Source organism: Catharus ustulatus, chromosome 5 (assembly GCF_009819885.2).
Source record: "Catharus ustulatus isolate bCatUst1 chromosome 5, bCatUst1.pri.v2, whole genome shotgun sequence".
Classification (NCBI taxonomy): domain Eukaryota; kingdom Metazoa; phylum Chordata; class Aves; order Passeriformes; family Turdidae; genus Catharus; species Catharus ustulatus.
The window spans coordinates 74,765,215-74,786,643 of NC_046225.1; the positions used below are offsets into that span (position 1 = coordinate 74,765,215).

General features: G+C 50.3%; 2 protein-coding genes across 2 annotated transcripts; one reads left to right on the forward strand and one right to left on the reverse strand.

Moving 5' to 3' along the window:
- Window positions 1-940: 940 nt before the first annotated feature.
- On the forward strand, window positions 941-12,370 carry LOC116996184 (meiosis 1 associated protein). Its single transcript, XM_033059372.1, has 9 exons — window positions 941-1,239; window positions 3,330-3,512; window positions 5,078-5,252; window positions 8,619-8,792; window positions 9,163-9,298; window positions 9,799-9,940; window positions 10,447-10,653; window positions 11,166-11,321; window positions 11,463-12,370. The coding sequence occupies exons 1-9, from the start codon at window positions 991-993 to the stop codon at window positions 11,604-11,606; spliced, it is 1,566 nt and encodes a 521-aa protein (XP_032915263.1). The 5' UTR covers window positions 941-990; the 3' UTR covers window positions 11,607-12,370.
- A 1,242-nt stretch (window positions 12,371-13,612) lies between these two features.
- Window positions 13,613-19,684, reverse strand: DOK1 (docking protein 1). The gene is made up of 5 exons (XM_033059721.1): window positions 19,576-19,684; window positions 19,164-19,457; window positions 16,943-17,051; window positions 16,602-16,774; window positions 13,613-15,111 (listed from the first exon to the last, which is right to left on the reverse strand). The coding sequence occupies exons 1-5, from the start codon at window positions 19,636-19,638 to the stop codon at window positions 13,960-13,962; spliced, it is 1,791 nt and encodes a 596-aa protein (XP_032915612.1). The 5' UTR covers window positions 19,639-19,684; the 3' UTR covers window positions 13,613-13,959.
- Window positions 19,685-21,429: the final 1,745 nt, after the last annotated feature.

Here is a 21,429-nt window from a genome sequence, read left to right on the forward strand (position 1 = left end):
AATTCAGGTTGTGATCACTCTTGTTTTGCCTGCACTGACAGGCATCCTAAGGAATCCTAGAAATTCAGATTTTTTTTTTTCTTCAGCCAGATAGAAACTCATTTCTTCCCAAGCCTTACAGGAATTCTTACTCCAAAGTGCTGGAGGCTGTAGGAAGTGCAGTATCTTGTCTCCTTGGAGACCATAAAAGAGCTGTTTGTGTGAGCTGAGCACACCACACAAATGACAGGCCTGGGTTCTGACCAGAAACCCAGGCTTTCTTCAAACTTTTACTAATTCTGCTGGGAAGAAAACTGTAAGAAGAAAAAAAAACTATCCTAGCTGATATCAAGAAGGTGTCTGCAGTTATACCAATTTTTCTTTTTAGTATTTTCTGTGTCTTTAGAAACAACACTGAATGTTTTGCATGGATTTAATGAAGAGAGGATTTTAGAAAGGCTTTGCTCAGAGAGTAAAAAAGAACTTTTTTAGCAGGAAAAGGTTAAGGTTGAAGAGAGATGGGGTTGGGGAACAAATGTCATCTTCAAGGTCAGACACACTGAAGGACAAAAGTTGGTTCTTCACACCCACAAAGTAAAAATCCATGGATATGCAGGATTTTCTCTCTTGGCTTTTCCAGCTTCTTGTCTCCTGTTGCTGGGGAAGAGGGAACAGGGACAGTTCTCCCCAGGGTTTGGGTGCAGAATTAGGAGGTGGAGTTCCCATTTTTGCTTCCCAGATGCAGCAGAGCCAGGCTGGGGGATCACCTCACACAGCTCCACTCTGCCAACACCTGAAACCGCTCCAGCTGCACTGTGAGAGCCTCTGGGCCACGTTTTTCATTAGTGAAAACATTCTGTATCCTGACCACATGCATTTTGTGGGGGTCTGTTAGAGTAAAGGATGTAGGAGTCTCAATTATCACTGGTTTCAAAGGGAGAAACTCACTCATTGCTGTTTTTATTTATTTCAGATGCCTCACCATGCATGTAACACCCACATGCAGAAGCCATGAATTCCAGAAAATTACCCTCAGAACCACGGAGAGTTTTTGCTGCTGCCAAAGCCCCCAGCCAGCAGCCATCTCGTGTCCTGGTGGTGGATGTCACCTCCCCTTCCTGGGCCAACACCTGCTCTGTGCTGGCTGAGGCTCTGGAGAACGTGCTGTGCCTGGCATGTGGGCTGGCAGGAGCCTGCAGAGTGCCCCTGCTCAGCCTCTACGTGGTGCAGCCCCAGCAGGAGTGTCTGCTGCCCTTCACGGTATGCCCCAGGCTGTGCAGATATTTATTTTTTTAAGTTATGATTTATATCTAAATTTATATCTAAAAATCTGTGTAGAAATTTATATCTAAAACCCAGCTGTTCCCAGAATTATCGTTTCACAGCGTGAAGTTTAAAAGGATGAAGTTTAAAAGGATGAGTCAAAAAATCATTTTTGATCTGTCAATCTGACAGATTTTGTGCTTTTCCTTCCTAAAATGTGTTTTGGAGTATCTGTTTCACCCTTCATGTGCTGCTGCTTTGTGCTGTACTGCTTCTCTGTCAGAATTATCACACACAACTCAAGCTATGATAATTTGGACACTGGATAAATATCATTAATGTGTGAGAGGTTTTAGATATTGAAGGGGAAAGGTGCAGAGTTAAAAGATCTGTCCTGAATTTGAGAAACATCCTGAAATCACAGAATTATCTGGAAAAGTCCTCTAAAACTAAATCCAATCTAAGCCCAGCACTGCCAAACCCACCACTTAAGTACCAAAGTGCCACACTCACACAGATTTTAAATGTAAGAACAAATATTGCTCTCATTTAGAGGAATAAATGTAGATGGAGAATGAGTAGCAGCTCTGCAGTAATAGTTTGGGAGTACAAATATGCATCTTAAAGTTCACAAGGATTTTTTGAAGCAATCACACTGAGCACTCCCATTTCCACTTCACACAGCAATGGTGGAAACATTCTGAAAAGTTTTGTCAAGTCTTCACATCTTGAGAAAAATAAAAAATCAGAGGTTAAGAGTAAATTAGCAAATGTGATCTGCACAAAGGCTCTGGCTAATGCTGGTGTTTATTCTGTAGAAAAGGTTATAGAGAATGTGACAAGGATAATCTTATGACTGCTGCTCCTGATCAGCTGTCTTTTTTATTTAAACAACAATTCCTCACTTTGGTGGTCACACTTTTTAAAGGCAGAGCAGCCCTTAGATCACTGTTTTGTTTTGTTCATATCACAGGATATTATATTTCACCAAAGTACCCCTATCTCATTGAAACTTCCTTCCAGAAAGCCATCTAGCTTTGATCTGAAGGCAAGATGGGTAACCAAGGGCTTCTCTAGATAATTTCATCCAGTGGTTAATAACTGTCACTGTGAAACCTGTACCCCGTTCCTAATTTGCATTTATTTGCTTTATCTTCCAGGGATTTCTTAAAATATTTACTTTACTGACTAGACTGAAGAACATGATTGTATTTTATCCTTTCTTCCTCTAAATAGAAGTAGGTCTCTGTTCTGGCTGGTAAATCAAGAAGAAATTATAAGGTTAACTGCAAAAAAAGTTTTACAATTATTTTCATCATTTCCAAACCATTCTTTGCATTCACTCTGCTGGTTTTTGGGTGCTACATTCCAATATCAGCTGCTGTGCTGAAGCTGTTTTTCAGAGCTGTGCTAAAGGGTGTTTGCTAGAGAAATCATGAAGTCAGGAAAGCCCCAGAGCTGAAAATAGAGGTGGGGAGAGTACATGGGGAAGTGTCACACACACTTGCCCTGGTTTTAATCTTCCCTCAGTGCTTGTTTTTGGTCTCTGTTCCCACTGGTGTCCCCAGCAGGAGAGTCCATAAAGCTTCCCTGGAAAGGGCAGGGAGGGCAAAGAAACAGAAACCAGAATGAAAGCAGATAACTGTGGGGGATAGCAAACGATGAAAAGATAAGAAATCAACATTTAAGCATCAAAAAATTTAATGTGGGACTGAGGAAGGACTGAGCAGAGCCTTTGCAACTTCCCACTCAGTCCAACTGCCCACCATGCAAACCATGGCTCAGGGCTGCTTCAGTGACTCAGGGCTCCACATACCTGAAGAAAACAAGTGAAATGTTCACCTGGGGAAGGTGGGGAAGGTGATCTCTGGCAGCAGAGTCTTGTGCTGCTTTAAATAAATTTGGTTCAGCTCACTCAAAACCCTCCCTGTGGCCACAATGTTCAGCTGCTGGGTGTCTCAGCTCTGAGCTCTTGGTGAGGCTCAGGTGAGCTGACATCTCTGTGACCACCAGCCTTCCTCCACATTATGGAGAAGTATTTCCTGCTGTTTACCAACCTTTCCTGCTCCTTGAACCCTGTTTTGCAGCAAGTGAAAGAAAACTTTGCCCGAATTCAAGCCTGCATTTCGGAGCTCCGCTCGCTGCCGGCCGAAGGCTGCTTCCCCCAGGGAGGGAATGGAGTGGTGCAAGCTGTGCAGGATGGGTTGCAGCAATTCAAGCAGTACAGCAGGCACACAGCAGCAGGAGGCTCCACAAATAGTTCTGTTGAGGTAAGAAAATGCTGGGAAGGGAGTGGGAGCCATCCCACATCATTTATAAATGTGTAAATGTGTGCAGTGAACAAGCAGAAAAATTTAAGTATTCAGCACTCTGACTTTTTCAAAGATCCACTGTCCAGAAGACCTGAAGGAAGATGTCAAGTCTTGAAATCCATCTGGACAGATTCCTGTGGAATGTAGAAATCTTTTCTTGGGAAATCTGTCCTGGTCCAGGATCTGATAGATTTTGGGGGAAGTGTTTTGGTGGACACTGGTGGCTGTGTTTTCAGCTCTGAATGTGTGTTTTTGCATAAAGGGGAGGGAAGCTGCTCATAACACATGAGAACAGACCTGTGAATGCAGAAAGCAGAGCAAGGTTCACAGGAGGAAGTATTTTTTTTTTTTGAGCAGTATCAACTGACATGAAAGGACAGGGAGTTATTGGGGGGAAAGGACTCACACAGAAATGGTGTTTTGCTCTGCACAGCAGAAAATGTCACCTCCAAAATCTTGCATTTCAGACTTCCCAGGCTCAGAATCTACCTGCCAGTCATAAAAAACAAATTGAGATTCCCACAAGTGAAATTTTCCAAGTCTTTCTGCTTTGTTTAGATCCTTAAACCCTTCCAGAGTCACACTGTGAGCAGGTTGTAATTGAGAATTACTCCCAGTGTCTGTCCAGGAAACTTTTCTACTGATTTTCTGCTTTTTTCTAATTTTTCCTGACCATTTGAAAGGTGATTTGTGTTTTAACTCTAAAGCTGGGGGTTGGAACAAACAGAGCATGCTTTGGAGACAAGATCCTTTTTGACACACAACAAAATCCAGGACATTTTCTAGTATACTTGAAGGAACAAGCTACATTAAAAATTAAGTTACTCCATGGATATAGAGAGTTTTTACTCCCCTAAGCAATCCTTGTTCCTCTAGATTATGCAATTTTATTGTACTTCTCTTTGCAAGGGGATGTAAGACATGCTGCAGGGACAAGCTCTGATCACTGACAGGCAAGAGGGAGTTTTACCCTTACAAAAGGCCAAAAAAAAAAAAAAAGTTTCCATAAAGGCTTCTTTCTGCTTGAGATACTTAAGTGATTGCAATTTCCCTCTCCAATCACAAGCATTTTTTTATGCAGAGTTAGTTGAATTTTTGTTTCCTTTTCTCAGTATCAGACCAAAACTTGGTGGTGGAAATCATACCTACTGCTGCTCACTTTGGAAATATCTTTAAGATAAAGTGTATATGTTAAAAATATAAAACTCCCATTCAGTTTTCAAGGAAGAAGGCCAAGTTTAGAACTATAATTAATATACAAGTCCCTTGTTACACACACTCAGTGATCACAAGTGCAAAGCACAGAGCACAAAACCTGTGGATGTTCCTCCAGTGAACTTCTCAATCCGTTTCATATTGGCTTAAATGTGAGCCAAAGCTAAAAAAAATGTTTATAAATCTGTGTTTGAATAGATATTTCAGCAAGATTTCTACTCAACATCATCAGTGCTGCTCAACATCTTCACCTCTCAAGAGAGAATTGGGGTAGAGGCAGCTTCTTCATGCTCTGATTTGTGTTTCAGATCACAGTTTTGACCAGCCAGCCCAGCAGAGAAATGGTAAAACAGCTGGAAAAGAAATTACAGGACGTAGATCTGGTGAGCCTGAGAAGAATCCAGATCATTGAGGTCCTGAAGAGAGATTTCCTGCAGCCTGAGGACGTGGAGCAGTGTGTGGCAGCAGAGGAGCCCAGCAGTGGTGAGTGTCAGGCATTTTTAGGGAAGTTCTAAGCCGCTGCTTCTTGCTCTGGTCCAACATCTGCCACTTCCCTTTGGGCCATTTCATGTCACTCAGGTCAGTGGGAGCTGCAGGAAGTTTGCACCACAGAACTTCTCTGGGGCTTGTAGAACTTACAGAACTCATTTATTACTTCAGCTCTTGGTGTTATTTCAAATTCATCTAAAAATTCATGTGTGGTACAGCTTCACTGTGAGGGGGTTAAAGAGAAAAAGGCAAGAGTTATGGGGGTAACACACTCTGAATAATAATTTATTAAAAGCTTTTAAAGGTACTTTATAGTTTATAGTTTCTTCATCCTACCCAATGTCCCAGTTCCAAAAACATATTTTAAAAATTTCTTAGTAATTACAGTTTATTAAAGAAGGCTTTCCAGCCTTTCCTTTCCTTCTTTTCCTTCAAATCTGCTTCCTAAAAAAAAAAAACTTCAAAAGTTTTCTCCCAAATTTACCCTAAACCAAAAATATACATAATTAACAAATATATAATAAACACATGTTAAAATTATTGTAATCCTCTAAGTTTAAATAATAAAAAACTCTACTACTCCCAAAAAAAAACCCTCTGTTTTCAAAAATTAATTTTTATTTAAACTATTATAATCCTTAAAGTGTGCCTCATAAGTTAATATAATCCTCAATAATAATTGTAAAGAAAAGGTTAGTACAAAGAAAAATTTTACATAATAATCAAATTTCCATTCTCCCAAACCAACTAATCACTATAACATCAAAACCACAAAAAAACTTTGTTGTGAGAAAATCTCCATAAACTAAAAAACACAAATCTCCTCTTTGAAGTACACTAATAAAAAACTATTTTAAAAATAGCAAACTAACTAAATGGTTTTTCTGTACACTCCAGTGTGTGTTTTCAGTCTGAGCATGGAGAAAAGCAGCAGCAGAAAGCTGGAACTCTATCAAAGACAAACAAAATTAATTAAAGCTAATTAAGAGGTTTGGTCAGTGACAGCAATGTGCAGCTGGGAGAGAGGATTAAAATGATTTCTAATTTTTATTGAGGGATGGGCAGTGTTATTTATCTCTTGCTGTTCATTTTCTTTTGTGGTTGCAGTAGCAAATTTCTGCTCCATGTTATTTTTAAAAGTGGATTTTTTTTTTTTTGTGTAACTCTTTCACCCAGTAAATGGAATGAAAACATAAATGTGGACATAAAGGCCATTGAAATGTCAAGTGATGAAATTCTAATTTCCTGAGGAGATGAACTATTTGCTCTCTAAGAAAATCAACAGGGGATGAATAGGTCAGATAATTGGGAAAAAATCAGCCCAATTGGTTTATGATACCCATTGGAGCTCCCTTCTTCTGTTTCAGAAAAAAAAATCCATTTTAATATTAAAAAAATTACAGTAAAGAGCATAGAATTTGCAAGATCCAGCCTATAGGAACTGCAAGATTAGTGTTGAACTAGAAAATAAATATTGTGATGCAGCACTTAATCAAGAGCTTCATTTCACTGAGGATATTTCTTCCAGCAGTTTATTTATATTTAAATTTTTAATATCCATAAGCTCATTCCCAGGTTAGTGCAGCTGGACAAAACTTCAGCAGTTTGATGCCTGACCTCTAATTGATGATGATAATAATGATAATAATAATGATAATGATAATAATGATAATAATGATAATAATGATAATAATGATAATAATGATAATAATAATAATAATAATAATAATAATAATAATAATAATAATAATTTTTTTTTTTCTTCCCCTGCCCCATTCCACTCCCTGAAAGCAACTGAGCCTTGCCAGACCTTTTCCAAACAAAGGTTAATATTTGCATGTGCTGGAGATAACTGCTCCCAGCTATTTCTGTTGGATAAAAACAAAAACCAAGTCCTGCAGATAAAGCACTCATGCATTTTTTTATGAGCATCTTCTGCAAGCTCCAGGGCTCCTTTCTCCAAGAAATTTGAAAGTTTGAGCCCCATTGCAGAGATGTTGGCACCCCAAGCTGTTTTTCCTAATGAATGTAATGAATTTCTTTTAAAATTGTCCTGTCTTGTGCCAGCTGCAGATGTGTGAGGCATTAAATATCTGTTACAGAGGAAATAAATAAAAAAACAACAGGGAAATATTTACTGAGGGAAGAACTAAAGCATTTACCAGCCCCAAAACAGAAATAATTTCCCCTGTCAGCTGTGTTTTGCTGTTTGTAAAAGTCAATTATATGGATTTCCTGGTGCTTTGTCTCCTGAGCTGTTAATGCCCTCTTCAGTGCACATCCCTGAGAGAAACCCAAATCTAAAATCTGTAGGGAATGCATCCAGAACAGAATCATCCTGCACCAGTGAATTCTGCAGGGAAATGAGAGCTAGATTCAGTGTCAGGGCAAGGGGCTGGCAGTGGGAACAGCTTCCAAATAAAAAAATAAAAAATAAGAGCTTTAAAAAAAAAAAATTAAATGTCCTGCAGGCAGGGAGGATGATAAGGAAAGGTTTTTAGTAGCAAGGGCAGTGTGAAATATCTCCTGTTTTGGGTGGGAGTGGAGTCTGCTTTGCTGCAGAGACACAACCAACATGATCTCCTCCTCAGGGCTGGGAGGTGGGGACAGCCAAAAATTGTGTCCTGTAGAGCATCTGAAGAATTAAAACATTATTTGGATTATTTGCCAGCTAGAAATGAATTAATTTTTGAGGGTTTCCCTTTGGGTTGTTTGGGTTATTTTTGTTTGTTTTGGGTTTTTTTAATGCATGAGTGTCATTTTTGCCAAATGGCATTAGAAATGCTAATGCATAAAGAGAAGATTTCTCAGTGTAGATGGATGTAGCACAGTTTTTTAAACCCCCTACTGGCCTGGTAAACACAAGGGGGGAAAAAAGGCTATTTCTGCTGTTTATTCACCTCAAAAAGCCTTTCCACATCCTGGCTGCATGGTAAAGCCCTTAGTGCTAGCAGACTGTACTTTCTGTATTTGTTAGTGGTTATATTGCATGTCTCATGCAATTTGAAAATTGATTTTTTTTTCCCTTCCCTTTATTTTATTTATCCCATTTTATTTTAATTTATCTGATGGACTTCAAGCTAGCTTCTCACGTGGATGCACCTCTGAGGTATTTTGTGTGAGTGGTTTTGGGTTTTTTTTTTTGTTTATACTCTGCCTAACTCTGCTGTCCAGCCTACATTTCTCCATGCTTAAAAATTGTTGCTAAATCACACCACATTTGCCTTCATCTCCAACAAAGGAATTTAATAATTGCTGGGTATGAGAAACCAGAGAAATCTCTTTTGGATGGCTGAAAATACTGGTGCTTTTTCACCTCTTTTTTGGCTTTTTCACCTCTTTTTTTCCTTTTTCCTGCAGATATGGCAATCCTGGGAATGGACATCGAGGTGCAAACTGTAGAGGACAATGTCATCAGCCTGGAGATGCTGTTTAAAACCTGGCTCCATGACCATGGCACAGAGAGGGAACAGCTCCATCTCCTCCTCCCCTCAGGAAGTTTTGGCCACGCTGCTGCACCCAAGAACACCTTAAGTATTTCATTTTCTCTCCCCTTTATTCCCCTTCAAGGAGCTCCTGAATCCCTCAGCCTTAAATATTACCCAGGATTGTCCTACGGGCACCTTCCCTCCCATTTCGAGACCCAGGTGAGGTCTGGAGATAATTTGCAATTGTTTCCATTCTGCAGCAAAAATGTGCCTGGAGGGGCGTGTGAATTTACAGCCATGTGGTAAAAAGGTGAAAAGGATCTGGGGAGCTGAATAGCCCTAAAAATGTGTTCAAAACAAAGAGTCTGTGCCGGAGCTGCACTTAATGTATTGCAGAGGGATCTGGGGGCAGGTCGATGTATTGTGTCAGGCTTTGGTATTTTCTTTCACGAGCCAAACCATTCTCTTTCTCGCAGTGTGCCTGAAGTGTGACCTGCAGGAGAGGCTGCTGGAGCCAGCCCGGCTCTCAGGGCCAGCTGAAGGCACGGGGAGAGCAGCAGATCCCAGCTCTCCCTGGCCATCCCCAGCTCTGCACAAACTCCGGGTGCTCAAGTGAGTGCTGCTCTTTGTCTTCCACTGGCTGACTGGGACAGGGGGGAAGAAAAGCTTCACTTTCCTGTGCAACATCATCCTGGGGTGTTGGTGAGCCAAATTGTGGTGGGAAAAAGCCCCAGATCCATCACTCTTCCTCTCATGGAACAGCACAGCCCACGTGTAGACCACAGTCACACCTGGTGTCACCACAGCACTGAGTGTGACACCACAGGTGTCACTCATGCAAAAGTTCTTTTGCCCCAGTGAAATGTTTTATTGCAATAATTCTGCTCTCTCATTGCCTAATGAGGCCACAGCAATTAATTGGATGTCAGAGCCTAAGCAAAACCTCACAGTGCTGTGATTTTACCTAAGAATTCACTTTTCTGGCAGCAGTTCATGGCCCAGGCAGAGCACAGAGATGTCTGAGATGTGTTTCTAGGAAAAACCAGTGTAATTTCTAAGCTGTGCAGTTGTTCCTACAATGCTGAACACAACATGAGGTGTTATCCTGGCAGGGCTCTGAAGTCTGAAGGGGTCTGTGAGTCTGTACTCTATGGGCTGCCCTTCATCATCAAGCCCACGAGCTGCTGGCAGCTGGACTGGGATGAACTGGAGACAAACCAGCACAGCTTCCATGCTTTGTGTCACAGCCTCCTGGTGAGTGTGTGAAAAATTGCAGTGGGATGGGGGGAAAGGAACAGTGAGTGCAACACCTGCCTGGCTGCACCAGGAAACATTTTTAAAAGCTGCAACTTCATCTCGTGGGCCAGAGTTGGGCTTGTAAATCCTTCAATCTGCTGGAAGGATGCTACAGCTCATCAGACCTCAGAAAAGACCCTCAAACCTACCAGAAATGAGTGTTTGGAGGTGTGAAGTGCAAATGCCAGGGTTGGAGTTAGACTTGTGACTCTTAACAGCAAAAATAATTAACCAAGGCTTGGAGTGTGGAGAACTGGCTGTTACTAACCAGAATAAACCAAAATTGGGTGTTTTTCTTAAGAATTGACTTGCTAAAAAACCAAACAAATGCCATACTGTCCTCAGCCCTGCTGCAGAAGAGTTTCCCTTCCCTGATGTGTGAGTGTGCCTGCCCTGAGCCCACGGTGGCAGTGCTGAAGGAAGTGGCCCTTGCCTGTTGTTCACACCTGGATTTTGCCCTTTAGAAAAGGAAGTGGATGCTCTTGGCCAGGCATGAGCCCCAGAACACTGGACCAAACTGGAACGTGGTGGTGCATCCCTACTTTGTCATCATCCCCTCCGACTCTGCCACTCTCCTGGTGAAAGCTGTGGCCAGCAGAGAGCTCCTGCTGCCATCAGCCTTCCCAACCCTCCTGGCTGAGCACCCTGAGCGAGTCAGGGGCCCCATCGAGGTGAGTCACTCATTATCAGCCCGTTATCACATCGGCAGATAACGAGAGAAGGAAACGGCTGTGACAATGTCTAGTGACAGCTGGAGTGTGATGATAGAGCACTCCAAAACTTCCCAGCAGACAGCTTTCTCCAGGGTCAGCAAACACCTGTCCTTTGGAGCAGTGCTGGGTGTCTGCTGGGGGGAAGAGGCCTTGTGAAGCAGAGTTGAGGGTGACAGTGGCTCCAGCCTGTTGGCTGATTCTGGGAAAGGGTAGGACTGCATCATGCAGGTGGATGCTGAAATCCATTAGGATCTATTTGGAGATGCCTCTTGTTCTGTGCACAGGTGAGAGTGCTCCTTATGGGTTACACCACAGCCAGAAATCCCTTTACCTTTCACTGCAGGGTGGCTTGGAGTGTCTACTGTCAAAGAAAAACAAACCTGAAAAAGAAACCCAAAAACCCACAAACACGCAAACCCCACAGCCTCTACCTGTCACATCCTGTAGCAAACTCAAGTTCTTTCTTCCAGAGTGCCCTGAACAGCTTGGAAGTGGAAGTTGCTTACAACCCCTTGCACCTGAAGAGCAATCTTTACAAATATCTGAAGAGTTCCTTGTACAAACCTCCCCACCGGCAGCAGCCCCAGCCCCGGGAGCAGCGCCCGGAGCGGCACCAGCCCAGGCAGGTGAGTCCCTGTGTGTGAGCAGCCTGGATGGGGTCTGATGTCCCCTCCTGGTCAGATTCCAGCAGGGGAACTGCAGGCAGCTGGTGCAGCACCAGCACAGCCAGCACCTCCTCCCACAAGGATTTGCATTTTGTCTTGCAGCCTCAGAGCAGAGCCAAAGCTGCGGTGGCTCCCCTGCTGATGGCTCCTTCTCCCCTCCAAACGTTCAGACCGGCAACAGCAGCCAGGAGAGGCTCCTGTGAAGGCTCCCTGCTCCCCAAGGAGTATGAGGAGTTCCTGCAGTGAGCACCAGGACCTGCCCCTGGGCAGCCACAGCTCCTGGCTCAGCAGCTGGCCGGATGTGGTCAGGCAAGACACCGAGCTTGGCCTTGGTCACACGAGCACTTCCCATCGTTTGTTCCTCCTTGTTGTTGTTTCACGGTTGTGTTCGTCACCGAGCCAGTTCTGCAGGAAGTTTGCTGCTCAGGGACCCCCTGTCCAGAGATCCAGCTGTCCCCTGCAGCAGCAGCACCACCTATTTCCTGTTCTTGCCAGCACACGTCACCAGCCTCCCTCAAATTTGGGTTTCTGATTTGGGCAAGCACAGGCCACAGATCGCAGATCGCTGTCAGGGGAGGCAGAAGAGCTGCAGGCAGGGCAGGGAGGAAATCAGACAGACAAGGCAGGGCAGTTGTGCTGAGCTACCTTTGTCCCACAGCAGCAGGTTCAGTGGGGTGGTTAAATAGGAATGAAACTTGGATTTAAAGCCTGGAGTTCTGCTCTCCCAGATGATTTGGTTGCTTCCAAGATTGGCCTTGCTGTCCAACGCCCTAGTTCATGAAGGGGGTTGTAGCAAATGCCAAGCCAGAGCAATTCCAGAGAATTCCTGCCCAGATTCCAGCCTGGTTTTAAGTGCAGGTGTAGGGCAGCTGCCCATGGCACAGCAGCTTGAAAAAGCCAAAGTTGGGCTGGTCTCACTGAGCCCCTGATGCCAAGCACCAGCAGTTTGTGTTCTACTTACTTGGTTCTGAAAAGCTGTTTCAAAATAAAGTTATCCTCCATGGAATTCACTCTGCCTCTGGTTTCTGACATGTCCAGCACTGCTATCCCCCCACTGACCTGTGCTTCCTGGGAAACAGCTGCAGGTGAGCAAGGACATGAGGCAAGCACCACAATCCCATCAGAGCCATCACTCTGACAGGCCCAAAGGCATGGGCTGGCTCTTCCCATGCCCTGGCATCTCATCAGGCAGCTGCTGGGGCTAGACATAAGGGCAGGTACCATGGAAGACAGAGCAGGCACAGGGATTGTTTGGTGCAGGAAGGAGCCAAGGGCAGGAATGAACACAAATGGCCCAGCCTGGGGCCTGAAAACCAGTCAACAACATAAAAATGATAAAATCGGGTTTAGGGAGGGGGCAACAGGGAGGCAACAAAGTTTTTGGAACCATCTCAGCCTCCCTCAGACTTCCCAAAACCCATTAGACTTTCCCCCTTCTCCCACAGCAAAACCCCAGTGGAGTTTTGCTGCACAGCAGAGGGGAACAGCCACAAACTGGCCACAGCTGAGCTGTATTTTTACAGGACTGAAGCTTCCCCCTGCAACCTGAGCATCAGATAAATGGCCAGAACTCATCACCTTGTCACCATCTCACCAGCCTGGGGAACTGAACCTCCAGACTTCCCCAATAGTTTGGCTGAGCTGGGGCTGCAGAAGTGGTGCTTAGCCCTCTGCACAGGTACAGCACAGTGCTGCCTGTCACCTGCCTGTTCTGTTGGTATCAACAGGCTGCTAAACCTGCAGAGGTCACCAGCAGCCCCATCCAGACATGGGACAGCCAATAGCAGCATGGCCCCACACAGAAAGGACAACCTGTTTTTTTCCTGGGAAGGTTTCTGCCCAATGTGTGGCCACACAGCAATCACCCAACACCCAAACCACACAGCAGGGATCACAGATTTTGCCATAAATCCAGACTGTGCCTTTCCAGGCCTTCCAAAGCAGCTGGGAGCAGGGAGGGATCAGCAGTGGGATCAAGCTGGGGAAGGAGAGATCCTGTGATTCATCAACATCTACTGAGCTGCAACAGAGCAGCAGAGCTGGCTCCTGTCCCTGCCCAGCCTTATGCCTGGAGGCCATCACATATCTGAGCCTGACTCTCATTTCCCTTAATCCCCTGGCACCAGGGCATCCAGCCACAGCTCAAGCTGGCAGGCACTTTTCTTTGAGGCTCCCTCTTAGCTCAGTAGCTCTGGCACAGACACAAACATGCACCTGCACCTCCCCATCCATGCCACAGGCAAACGTTGTCGTTCTGAGACATACAAACTTTAATATTAAAATAACTTTGTATAAAAATACTTCTGGAGACTGATGGCAAGCAGCCTTCCACACACCACAAAAGGCACCAGAGCTCTGCAGCCTGGTCAGACAGGAAGCCAGAGCAGAGCCAGAGCAGCAGGTACAGGAAAATACCAGCCCTCCTGCAGATCAGAAGGCACTGGAGAAACACTGAGGCTTGCACCAGCCACAGCTCTCTTGCTGTTTCCCTCCAGGGAAACACAGCCCCTCAGCACTAGTGAGCAAAAGGGGCTCTGCCTGAGCCCAAACAACCCCAAGTCAGGGAGGAGGAGCCCAGCTGGCACTGTCCCCAGTCCCCTTAGATCTCCCCTAAGTCCTCATAGAGAGGTGACAAGCTGTACTCATCCACACACTGCTCCTTCTTCTGCAGCTGCTGGGGCTTCACCACCTGGCTGTACAGCACCTCCACGTTGTTGTTGTTGCTGCTGTTGAGGCTGGGTTTGGTGAGCACCTTCTCAGGGGCAGCGCTGCCCCGTCGCCGGCCGGGATCCTCCACCCTCTCTGGCCCTTTGGGGATAAAGGCTCCCTGGGGCTTGGGGGCTGGCACTGGCTTGGGGATCTTGGCCTTGGCTGGGAAGGTGGGTACCGAGTAATCGTCAGTGCTGGGGTTGTAGGGGTACTCGTAGCCGCCCTTGCCGTCGTGGCCCTGCGTGCGCCAGGCCTCGCTGGTGGGCCGCGCCTCGTCGTAGATGTAAGTGAAGGGACGCAGCGAGCGCGGAGCGCGGCCCTCGGGCTCGTCGTAGATGTGCTCCTTGTGCCCAGGGGGGGCCTGACCACGGCCCTCAGCACGGCCCTGCCCCTCGGCCCGGCCCTGCCCCTCAGGCCGGACCTGCTCGTACGGGCCCGAGTACGGCAGCACCGGCAGCCGCGGCGGCTTCGGCTCCTCCGCGGCCCCGCCAGGCGCCTTGGCCGCGCTCATGGCCTTGCTGTCCACAGGGTCCGAGTACAGTGGGTCCGGCCATGGCTGCAGGGCCTTCACCGCGTCCAGGGGCTCCGAGTAGACGCTGGACAGGTCCTCAGGGGGCGGCACAGCACGGAGCACCTTGGGCAGAGGGGAGCGCGGGGGAGTGCTGGACACCGTGGGCTTGGCGGGCGGCACGGGCAGCTCCGGCAGAGTCCGGCTCTTCAGCACAGATGCGGCCTCTCTCTCCTCTGCTGCTGCTGCTGCTCCAGCCCTGGGTGCCAGCCCTGGTTTGGGTGTCAGGGCGTCGTCCCCCTCGGAGGGCAGCTCCAGGTTCAGGTTTTCAGCCAGGGCCTGGCGGATCTGCACCATGGCGGGGCTGTCGGCTTCCAGCGAGTCGCAGCTCTGCCGGTTCTCCTCCACCTGTGCCTTCTGCTCCTGGATGGAGGCTTCCACCAGGCGGAAGATCTCGTTGCCCTGCTTGGTCTCAAAGGTGAAGTTTCCAGGTCCTGAGTCGCAGCGCCTGCCGGCCTCGAAGGAGAACATCACCTGAAGGGGAAGCAGAAGGGTCACACCCTGCTCAGCACTGCTGACCCAGGCTGTGCTTCCCAGCAAAGGGCGTGTGCCTGCACATCCTGCCCTGAAATCCTGCTCCTTCCACTCCCACAGCAGGGGCCACCCCGTGCCCAGCAGCTGGGAGGGAAAGGCCACGCTGCCCAGCAGCCCAGAACAAGCTGTAGAACTGGAGCACACCTGAGGGGACATCACTGTGAGCGCCCCAGAGAGCTGCAGCTCCTGCTGGAGCTCTGCTGCCTTACTTGAGCAATTCCAGCAGTTACAACCACGGCACCAGACAGTCTAGGAAGTAACACTGAGGAAGGAGTAGCGTGAGAAGGTGACAGTTCAGCAGGGGAAACTAATATGGAACCTTAGGTGAGAAGGGAACAATCTGAAAGCAAGAGATACAAGAGGAAGAACACGGCTTTCCACAGGAGAAAACCCAGCAGCAGCAGCTCAGTTACCAAGAGTAAGCAAAGCATTGACCTACCAGCATTAATCTGTTCATGGTAAAAGATCTTCTAGAGAGAAGTCTTGCATCAGAGGTGCTTCCTCTGGCCTGAACACCTGCTCTGGTGAGCAGGTTCCCACCAGCTGACACCCACACCCCTCCTGAGACTCATTCCCTTAACCAGGGGGATTTTCTGCCTCTCACAGGCAGCAGCCCCTGCGGTTGCTATGCAGGTCTCTGGGGACAAACTTCTTTTTGTGGGTCAGTGCTGCTGAACAGAAGCACAGCTAGCCCCTCACTGCTCAGCTCCCCACACCCTGCAACTCTGCTCCTGTCCCCAGCACAGACTCTGCAGATGAGCTGGACATCCCCACAAGAGCAGCTCAGTTTCCACCTCTGTTTTGGAAACATGCTGCAGAAAGCGCCGTAAGCAGAGTGTGGCCAATATGGTCACTGCTATGAACAGCCCCAGGGCCACCACTTAACAGCCCCAGGGCCACCACTTCCTCCCTGTCCAGCACAGCCCAGACCTCTTGCACTCAGGGTAGCAGCAAGACAGATTGGGGACTCACTGCAGGAGGACTCTGCAGAGGGGCAGACCTTCAAAGGCCAGTGAAAATAGGAGCAGCTCACCCCACAGAGTGAACAAATCCAGAGCAACTGGTGCCTCAAAGCCCCTCTGCTCTGGCCACCATCCTTAGGAGGGAGGGACTGAATCCAGGGCAGAGCCAAGGTTCCTGGAGTTTGTGTGCAGCACTGAGGGATGTCCCTGCTCGTGGCACAAGCTGGGAAGGGCTGGGATGGAGAAGGAGAGCAGCAGAGGCGATGGCCTTAGCGAAAGTGGGACAACCACAGAGGGGATGAGTGTCCTGCCACCCCACAGGTGACAAGAATGGTGACACAGGCAAGAACTGAGGACAAGCAAGGTGCAGCAATCCTGGCATTCAGCAGGGCTGGCTGCAGGACATCAGCTCAGCCTTCCACGAGGGAACAGCTACAAGGGAGCACCTGCAGCACCCCCACTCCCCACCTTGTCACGGCCATATCTCCGGAGCAGCCTGTAGGGCCACACATAGAGGATCTTGTCTGTCCGTGGGTCCTTCAGGACGAGGCTGTCACGCTCAGCCTTGAGCACGTAGGTGCCGCGCAGCTCACAGCGCTCTGCAGCCTCGGTCCTCTGCACTGTCACCCAGAAGGCGTTCACTGTGGGGACAGGGTTATCAGGACAGGGACACATGGCCCCAAATCTGGGACAGGGCTGCTCAGGGCAGGGGCACACAGACAATGCCCAGCGTGGCCCCAATCATGGGGCAGCAGCAGGACAAGGCTCCATGGAAGGTGGCCCCAAGTCAGGGCAGCAGCAGGTCCCACCTTCATCTCTGGAGTAGTAGATGGAGTTCACGGCCATCTCCAGGGCCGATGACTCCCCGCTGTCCTCTCGGCCATACTGTGACACCACGCCATCGCTGGGGCCATTTCCCTGGCAAAGGAGAGCAGATCAGACCCAGAATCCTCTTCCCACATCAGCCCCTGGGTGCTGCTGCCCTCCCCAGCCCCACACAGGCTGTCCTGCTCCCTGCCCACCCCAGAGCCAGTGACAGACCCCCTTGAGCCCACATCAACACGGATGAACATGGCCAAGCAGCACAGGGGGGACTTCCCTGAGCTCCTGGCAGCACCCTGTCCCCAGCTGGGCTCTGCACTGCTCTGCAGGGCAGCACAACCCACAGAGCTGCCCCCAAAGCATGGCACAACCCAAACACACCCTGCTGGCCACACCAGCACGGGGGGTTGATGGCCTGGTGACACCAGGATCTGTGTCCTGCCTTGCCCAGGACGAGGGGGAGCTGCAGAGGGGAAGCGAGTGCTTCTATTTTAGCACATGCAGAACTGAAAATGCAACACACACACTGTCAGCGACCGTGTCCCAGCAGCAGGGCCCCCCAAAGGGCCTGGGGCAGGACACAAACCCTGGGTGCTTTCAGAGATCCTCCTGCAGAAAAGTCCCTGACAAGTAACAGCACAAGGGAGGCTCAGTGTGTGGCCAGGAGCTCGAGCTGCTCCTTGGGGTTGCAGCAGAGGGTACATCTTGCAAGGCAAGTAGCACAATTTCAGTTTAAAACCCACACAGATGAGGTTTTTAACAAGCTCAAAAAAGGGCTATCCAGCCTGTGTGTTTGGGTCCTGAAACCTCATGTCCTGAGAGCTGATAGCAGCAGCTCCTCCTCAGCTAAAGCATCCAGTGCAGCAGGGCTCCAGCCTGGCATGGAAAGCCAAGGGCCACCAAATCTGCCAGAGCCTCTAAGGCTCCATTTGACTGCACTTTTCTTCATCTTCAAGAGGAAAAAAAAAATCTGTTCTGAACTCCAAATGATCTCCTAAGCTGCTGGACCCTGCATACCCTCTGGGTAGGAACATGAGACAAAATCACATTCTCCATGCAGATGATCAGCAATCCCAGCTGAGGATCTCCAGCTCTGTGCAGAGAGGCCACGTGCAGCTCTTGTGCCTCCTGCTCCAAGTCAGACCTTTTTAAAACACATATCAGCCTTGCAGCCTTTTGCTCACAACCTCCTGAACTGTCAGCTTACTTCTGCATCTCAGGCACAGAGATGATGGCTCCCACGCGAGGGATGGCACAAGCACAGCTCTGCTCCAAGCAGGTATTCCCTGGCCTGGCCACCACCCTGCCCCACTCCAAGGGTGTGTTGTGTCCCCAGCTCAGCCCCAAAAGCCACTTTCAGGGCAAAGGCTGCAACCTTGACTGCACCAGGAGACACAGAGTCATTTCCACCAGCGCCTCCCAGCCCCATCAGCCTTGACATTTGCTGCACAGACGCACTTGGCCTGGCAGGAGACACATGAGGGTAAAGGTAAATCACACTCAGCTAACACCCATCAGGAGATCCAGGTGCACCCAGTCCTCCTGCCAGGCAGCCCTGCCCAGCACTCCAAGCCTGGAATCGGCTGGAGCCCAACCCAGGGCTCTGCAAACACCTGCCAGGAGGGAGAGCCAGCACTGTGGAGCTGGGCAGGCACGGAAAACACACCCCAGGGCATCCCCTGCCCAAACAGCCTTGGCTGGTCACACTGGCTGACCACCAGCTCCAGGGGCAGCAGAGGACGGGGGGCTGGACAGCTTTTCCAGAGACCCAGCAGCATCCAGGAGTGAGCCCCGAGGCTGGGACAGAACTGGAACCAGATGGGTCCCGGAGCCAGGCACCACAACGCTCTCGAGGCTGCGCTTCCGCCGCGGCTGCTGTGGCAGGAAAGGCAGCAGTGGTTGGGCCAAGAGGAAACGCTCCTCGGCCATCACCTGGCCCCCTGCCAGCTCTCTGCAGGGGCGAGCACGGGCTCTACACGGGGCAAGAAGAGCCCGACTCGAAGTTTGGAGCCACAACCACGAATTATTGACAGCGCGCTGGGGAGTCCCGCAAACCACAGCGGGAGCCATCGAGAGGGCACCGGAGTGCCAGGGCAAACCTGGCACCGCTGGAGTCCTTCCCTGAGTCGCCAGCTGCCCCAAGGAGCCACCAACACCCAGCGATGTCCGTGTCCCCTCCCTGTCCCCTCCGCCCAGCGCGGGGCTCACCGGGAAGGCGATCTGGCACAGCTTCGCCACCCACTCCTCACTCTGCTGCTTCTCCGCCGCGAAGAGGAAGCTGCGGTCGCGGGTCTCCAGGCGGAACGTGGCGGTGCCGGCTCGGGGGCCGCCCTCGCCCACCGGGGCCACGCTGGTGCAGTCGCTGAGCCGCACCACGGTGCGGGCGAGCCGCCGGGTGCCCGCTCGCTCGGCCGCCGACGGCTCCTTGCAGTCGAACACCTCGAGCCGGGCCACGCCGTGCTGGCTGGCGGGGTAGAGCGCGGACCAGCCGCGCTTCCAGCGCTGCGGGGAGCGGGGTCACGCCGAGCCGGGGCCGCTCCGCACCCGCCCCGCCAGCGCAGCCGGCCCGAGGGCAGGGAGGGAGGGAAAGGGAGAGGGAGGAAGGGATGCCCAGACCTACCTTGGTGCCGAACTTGTGGCTGTGCTGCACCAGCAGCGGCCCCTCCATGGCCGGCGGCTCCATCCCCGAGCGCTTCCGCCCGCGCCGCTGGGGCGGGGACGGCACCGGGACGGGGCGGGGACCGGGCGGGGACAGGACCGGGCGGGGACGGGGACCGGGCGGGGACAGGACCGGGACGGGGCGGGGACCGGGCGGGGACAGGACCGGGCGGGGACGGGGACGCGCGTGTCAGGGGCGGGGCGTGTGCGCGTGCACGTGGGCGCGCCCCCGAGTGTCAACACGCGCGCGTGCATGAGTGTGAGCGCGCACCCGTGCGCTCCCGCTGGGGACGGGAAAACGCGCTCGGGTGGGCGGAGGATGATGAGAGCGATACAGGGGATAGGTGAGGTTTTTTCACAGGATGGGAAAAAGGGGTGATGGCTTTGATAGGAGGTAAAAAGGAGGTGGTGAGCTAGAGGCTGCTTACATCGAGCTCATAGTCCAAGGAAATCGTGGAATAGCCAGGTGCTCGCAGAGAGAGCAGAGAAGGCAAAGAATCGCAGCTATGTATGCACAGCCCTGCACGACTTCATTCTCTGGATTTGTGGACAGGGCAATGCCATCCGTATCTCTCTGCCTCCGGCCATGCCATGTCCCTGGGCACCGAGGCCACTCCCAGCACTGTCTCTGCCATGGCAGGCCACTCCAGTCTGCCCCAAAAGCCTCCTGAAGGCCGGGCTTGAGTACAGCATTCCCAGCTGCAGGTGGGACAGGTGCTGGCTGTGAGACAAACAATAAGGACAAGCACAGCCCGTGCTCAGCACACCCCAACAGGGGTGACCCAGCCTGGTGGCACATGATGGCACTGTGACCCTGCCAAGCCACACTCTTGGGATTCTTGCTGCTTTGATGGCCCAGGCACCACGGCTCGGTTTCCTGACATAAATCTGCAAAGGGAAGAGGGAGAAGCTACAGATCCTGCTTTTCCAGGCCCTGATGCCCATTTCTCCACCTGTGGTTTGGATGAAATGGCTGCAGGTAGGGAGAGCTGCTGAGGGGAGCTTTGCAGTGCCTGGATGACTCTGCACTGTCCCGGCTTCACCCCTCACATTTACATGGTAATAAAATTGTGTTGGTGTCCTGGTTTAGGAACGACATTCCCCAATTAAGCGTTCACATTGGAACATCCCAGACCAATTGCTCACAGCCCTACCCTCCCCCGAGGCAGGACGGAGAGGAGAACTGGAGGCACAAAAAGTAAAGATCACTCAGGCTGAGATAAGAACAGCAATGGGATGTAACCACAGCAATACCAATAACACAGTGTACAACACAGATAAACGATCAGACCGCAAACCCTGGCAAAACTATGACATCAACAAAAAGGCTCGGTGGTCTGAAAAAGAACAAAATGATTACACGGTGTCGAACACCCCGGCCAGCGTGTAGGCAGGGCTCTGTGGTGTGCAGCTGCAGGACAGGGAGCTCATGACGTGGCAGCACATCTGCAAACCACAGCCTGTGCGACAGAGACAGCCACGAACTAGACGAGTGTCAGCAGCTCAGAGCAGGGTGGCACACGGCAAACAGGATGACACAGGCAGGTGAGTCACCTGCGAGGCACATGGCACACACCTGGAGAGCAATCGCACCCCAGGCCTGGCAGGAGGGTGTGGCCAGGGCAGGTGCCAGCTCAGTGGTGAACACAAGGAGATAATGACACTCGATCTCTCGGGAGCAGCTCTGGGGCTGTGGGGTCCCGGGAAGCTTCAAAGGAAATGTCTTGGGCTGCACCGGGAGAACCCCCGCAGCTGGGGACGGGGGGACCGGGGCTGGCGGGGACACCAGACGGAGCTGCGGTGCCCGGAGGCGGCT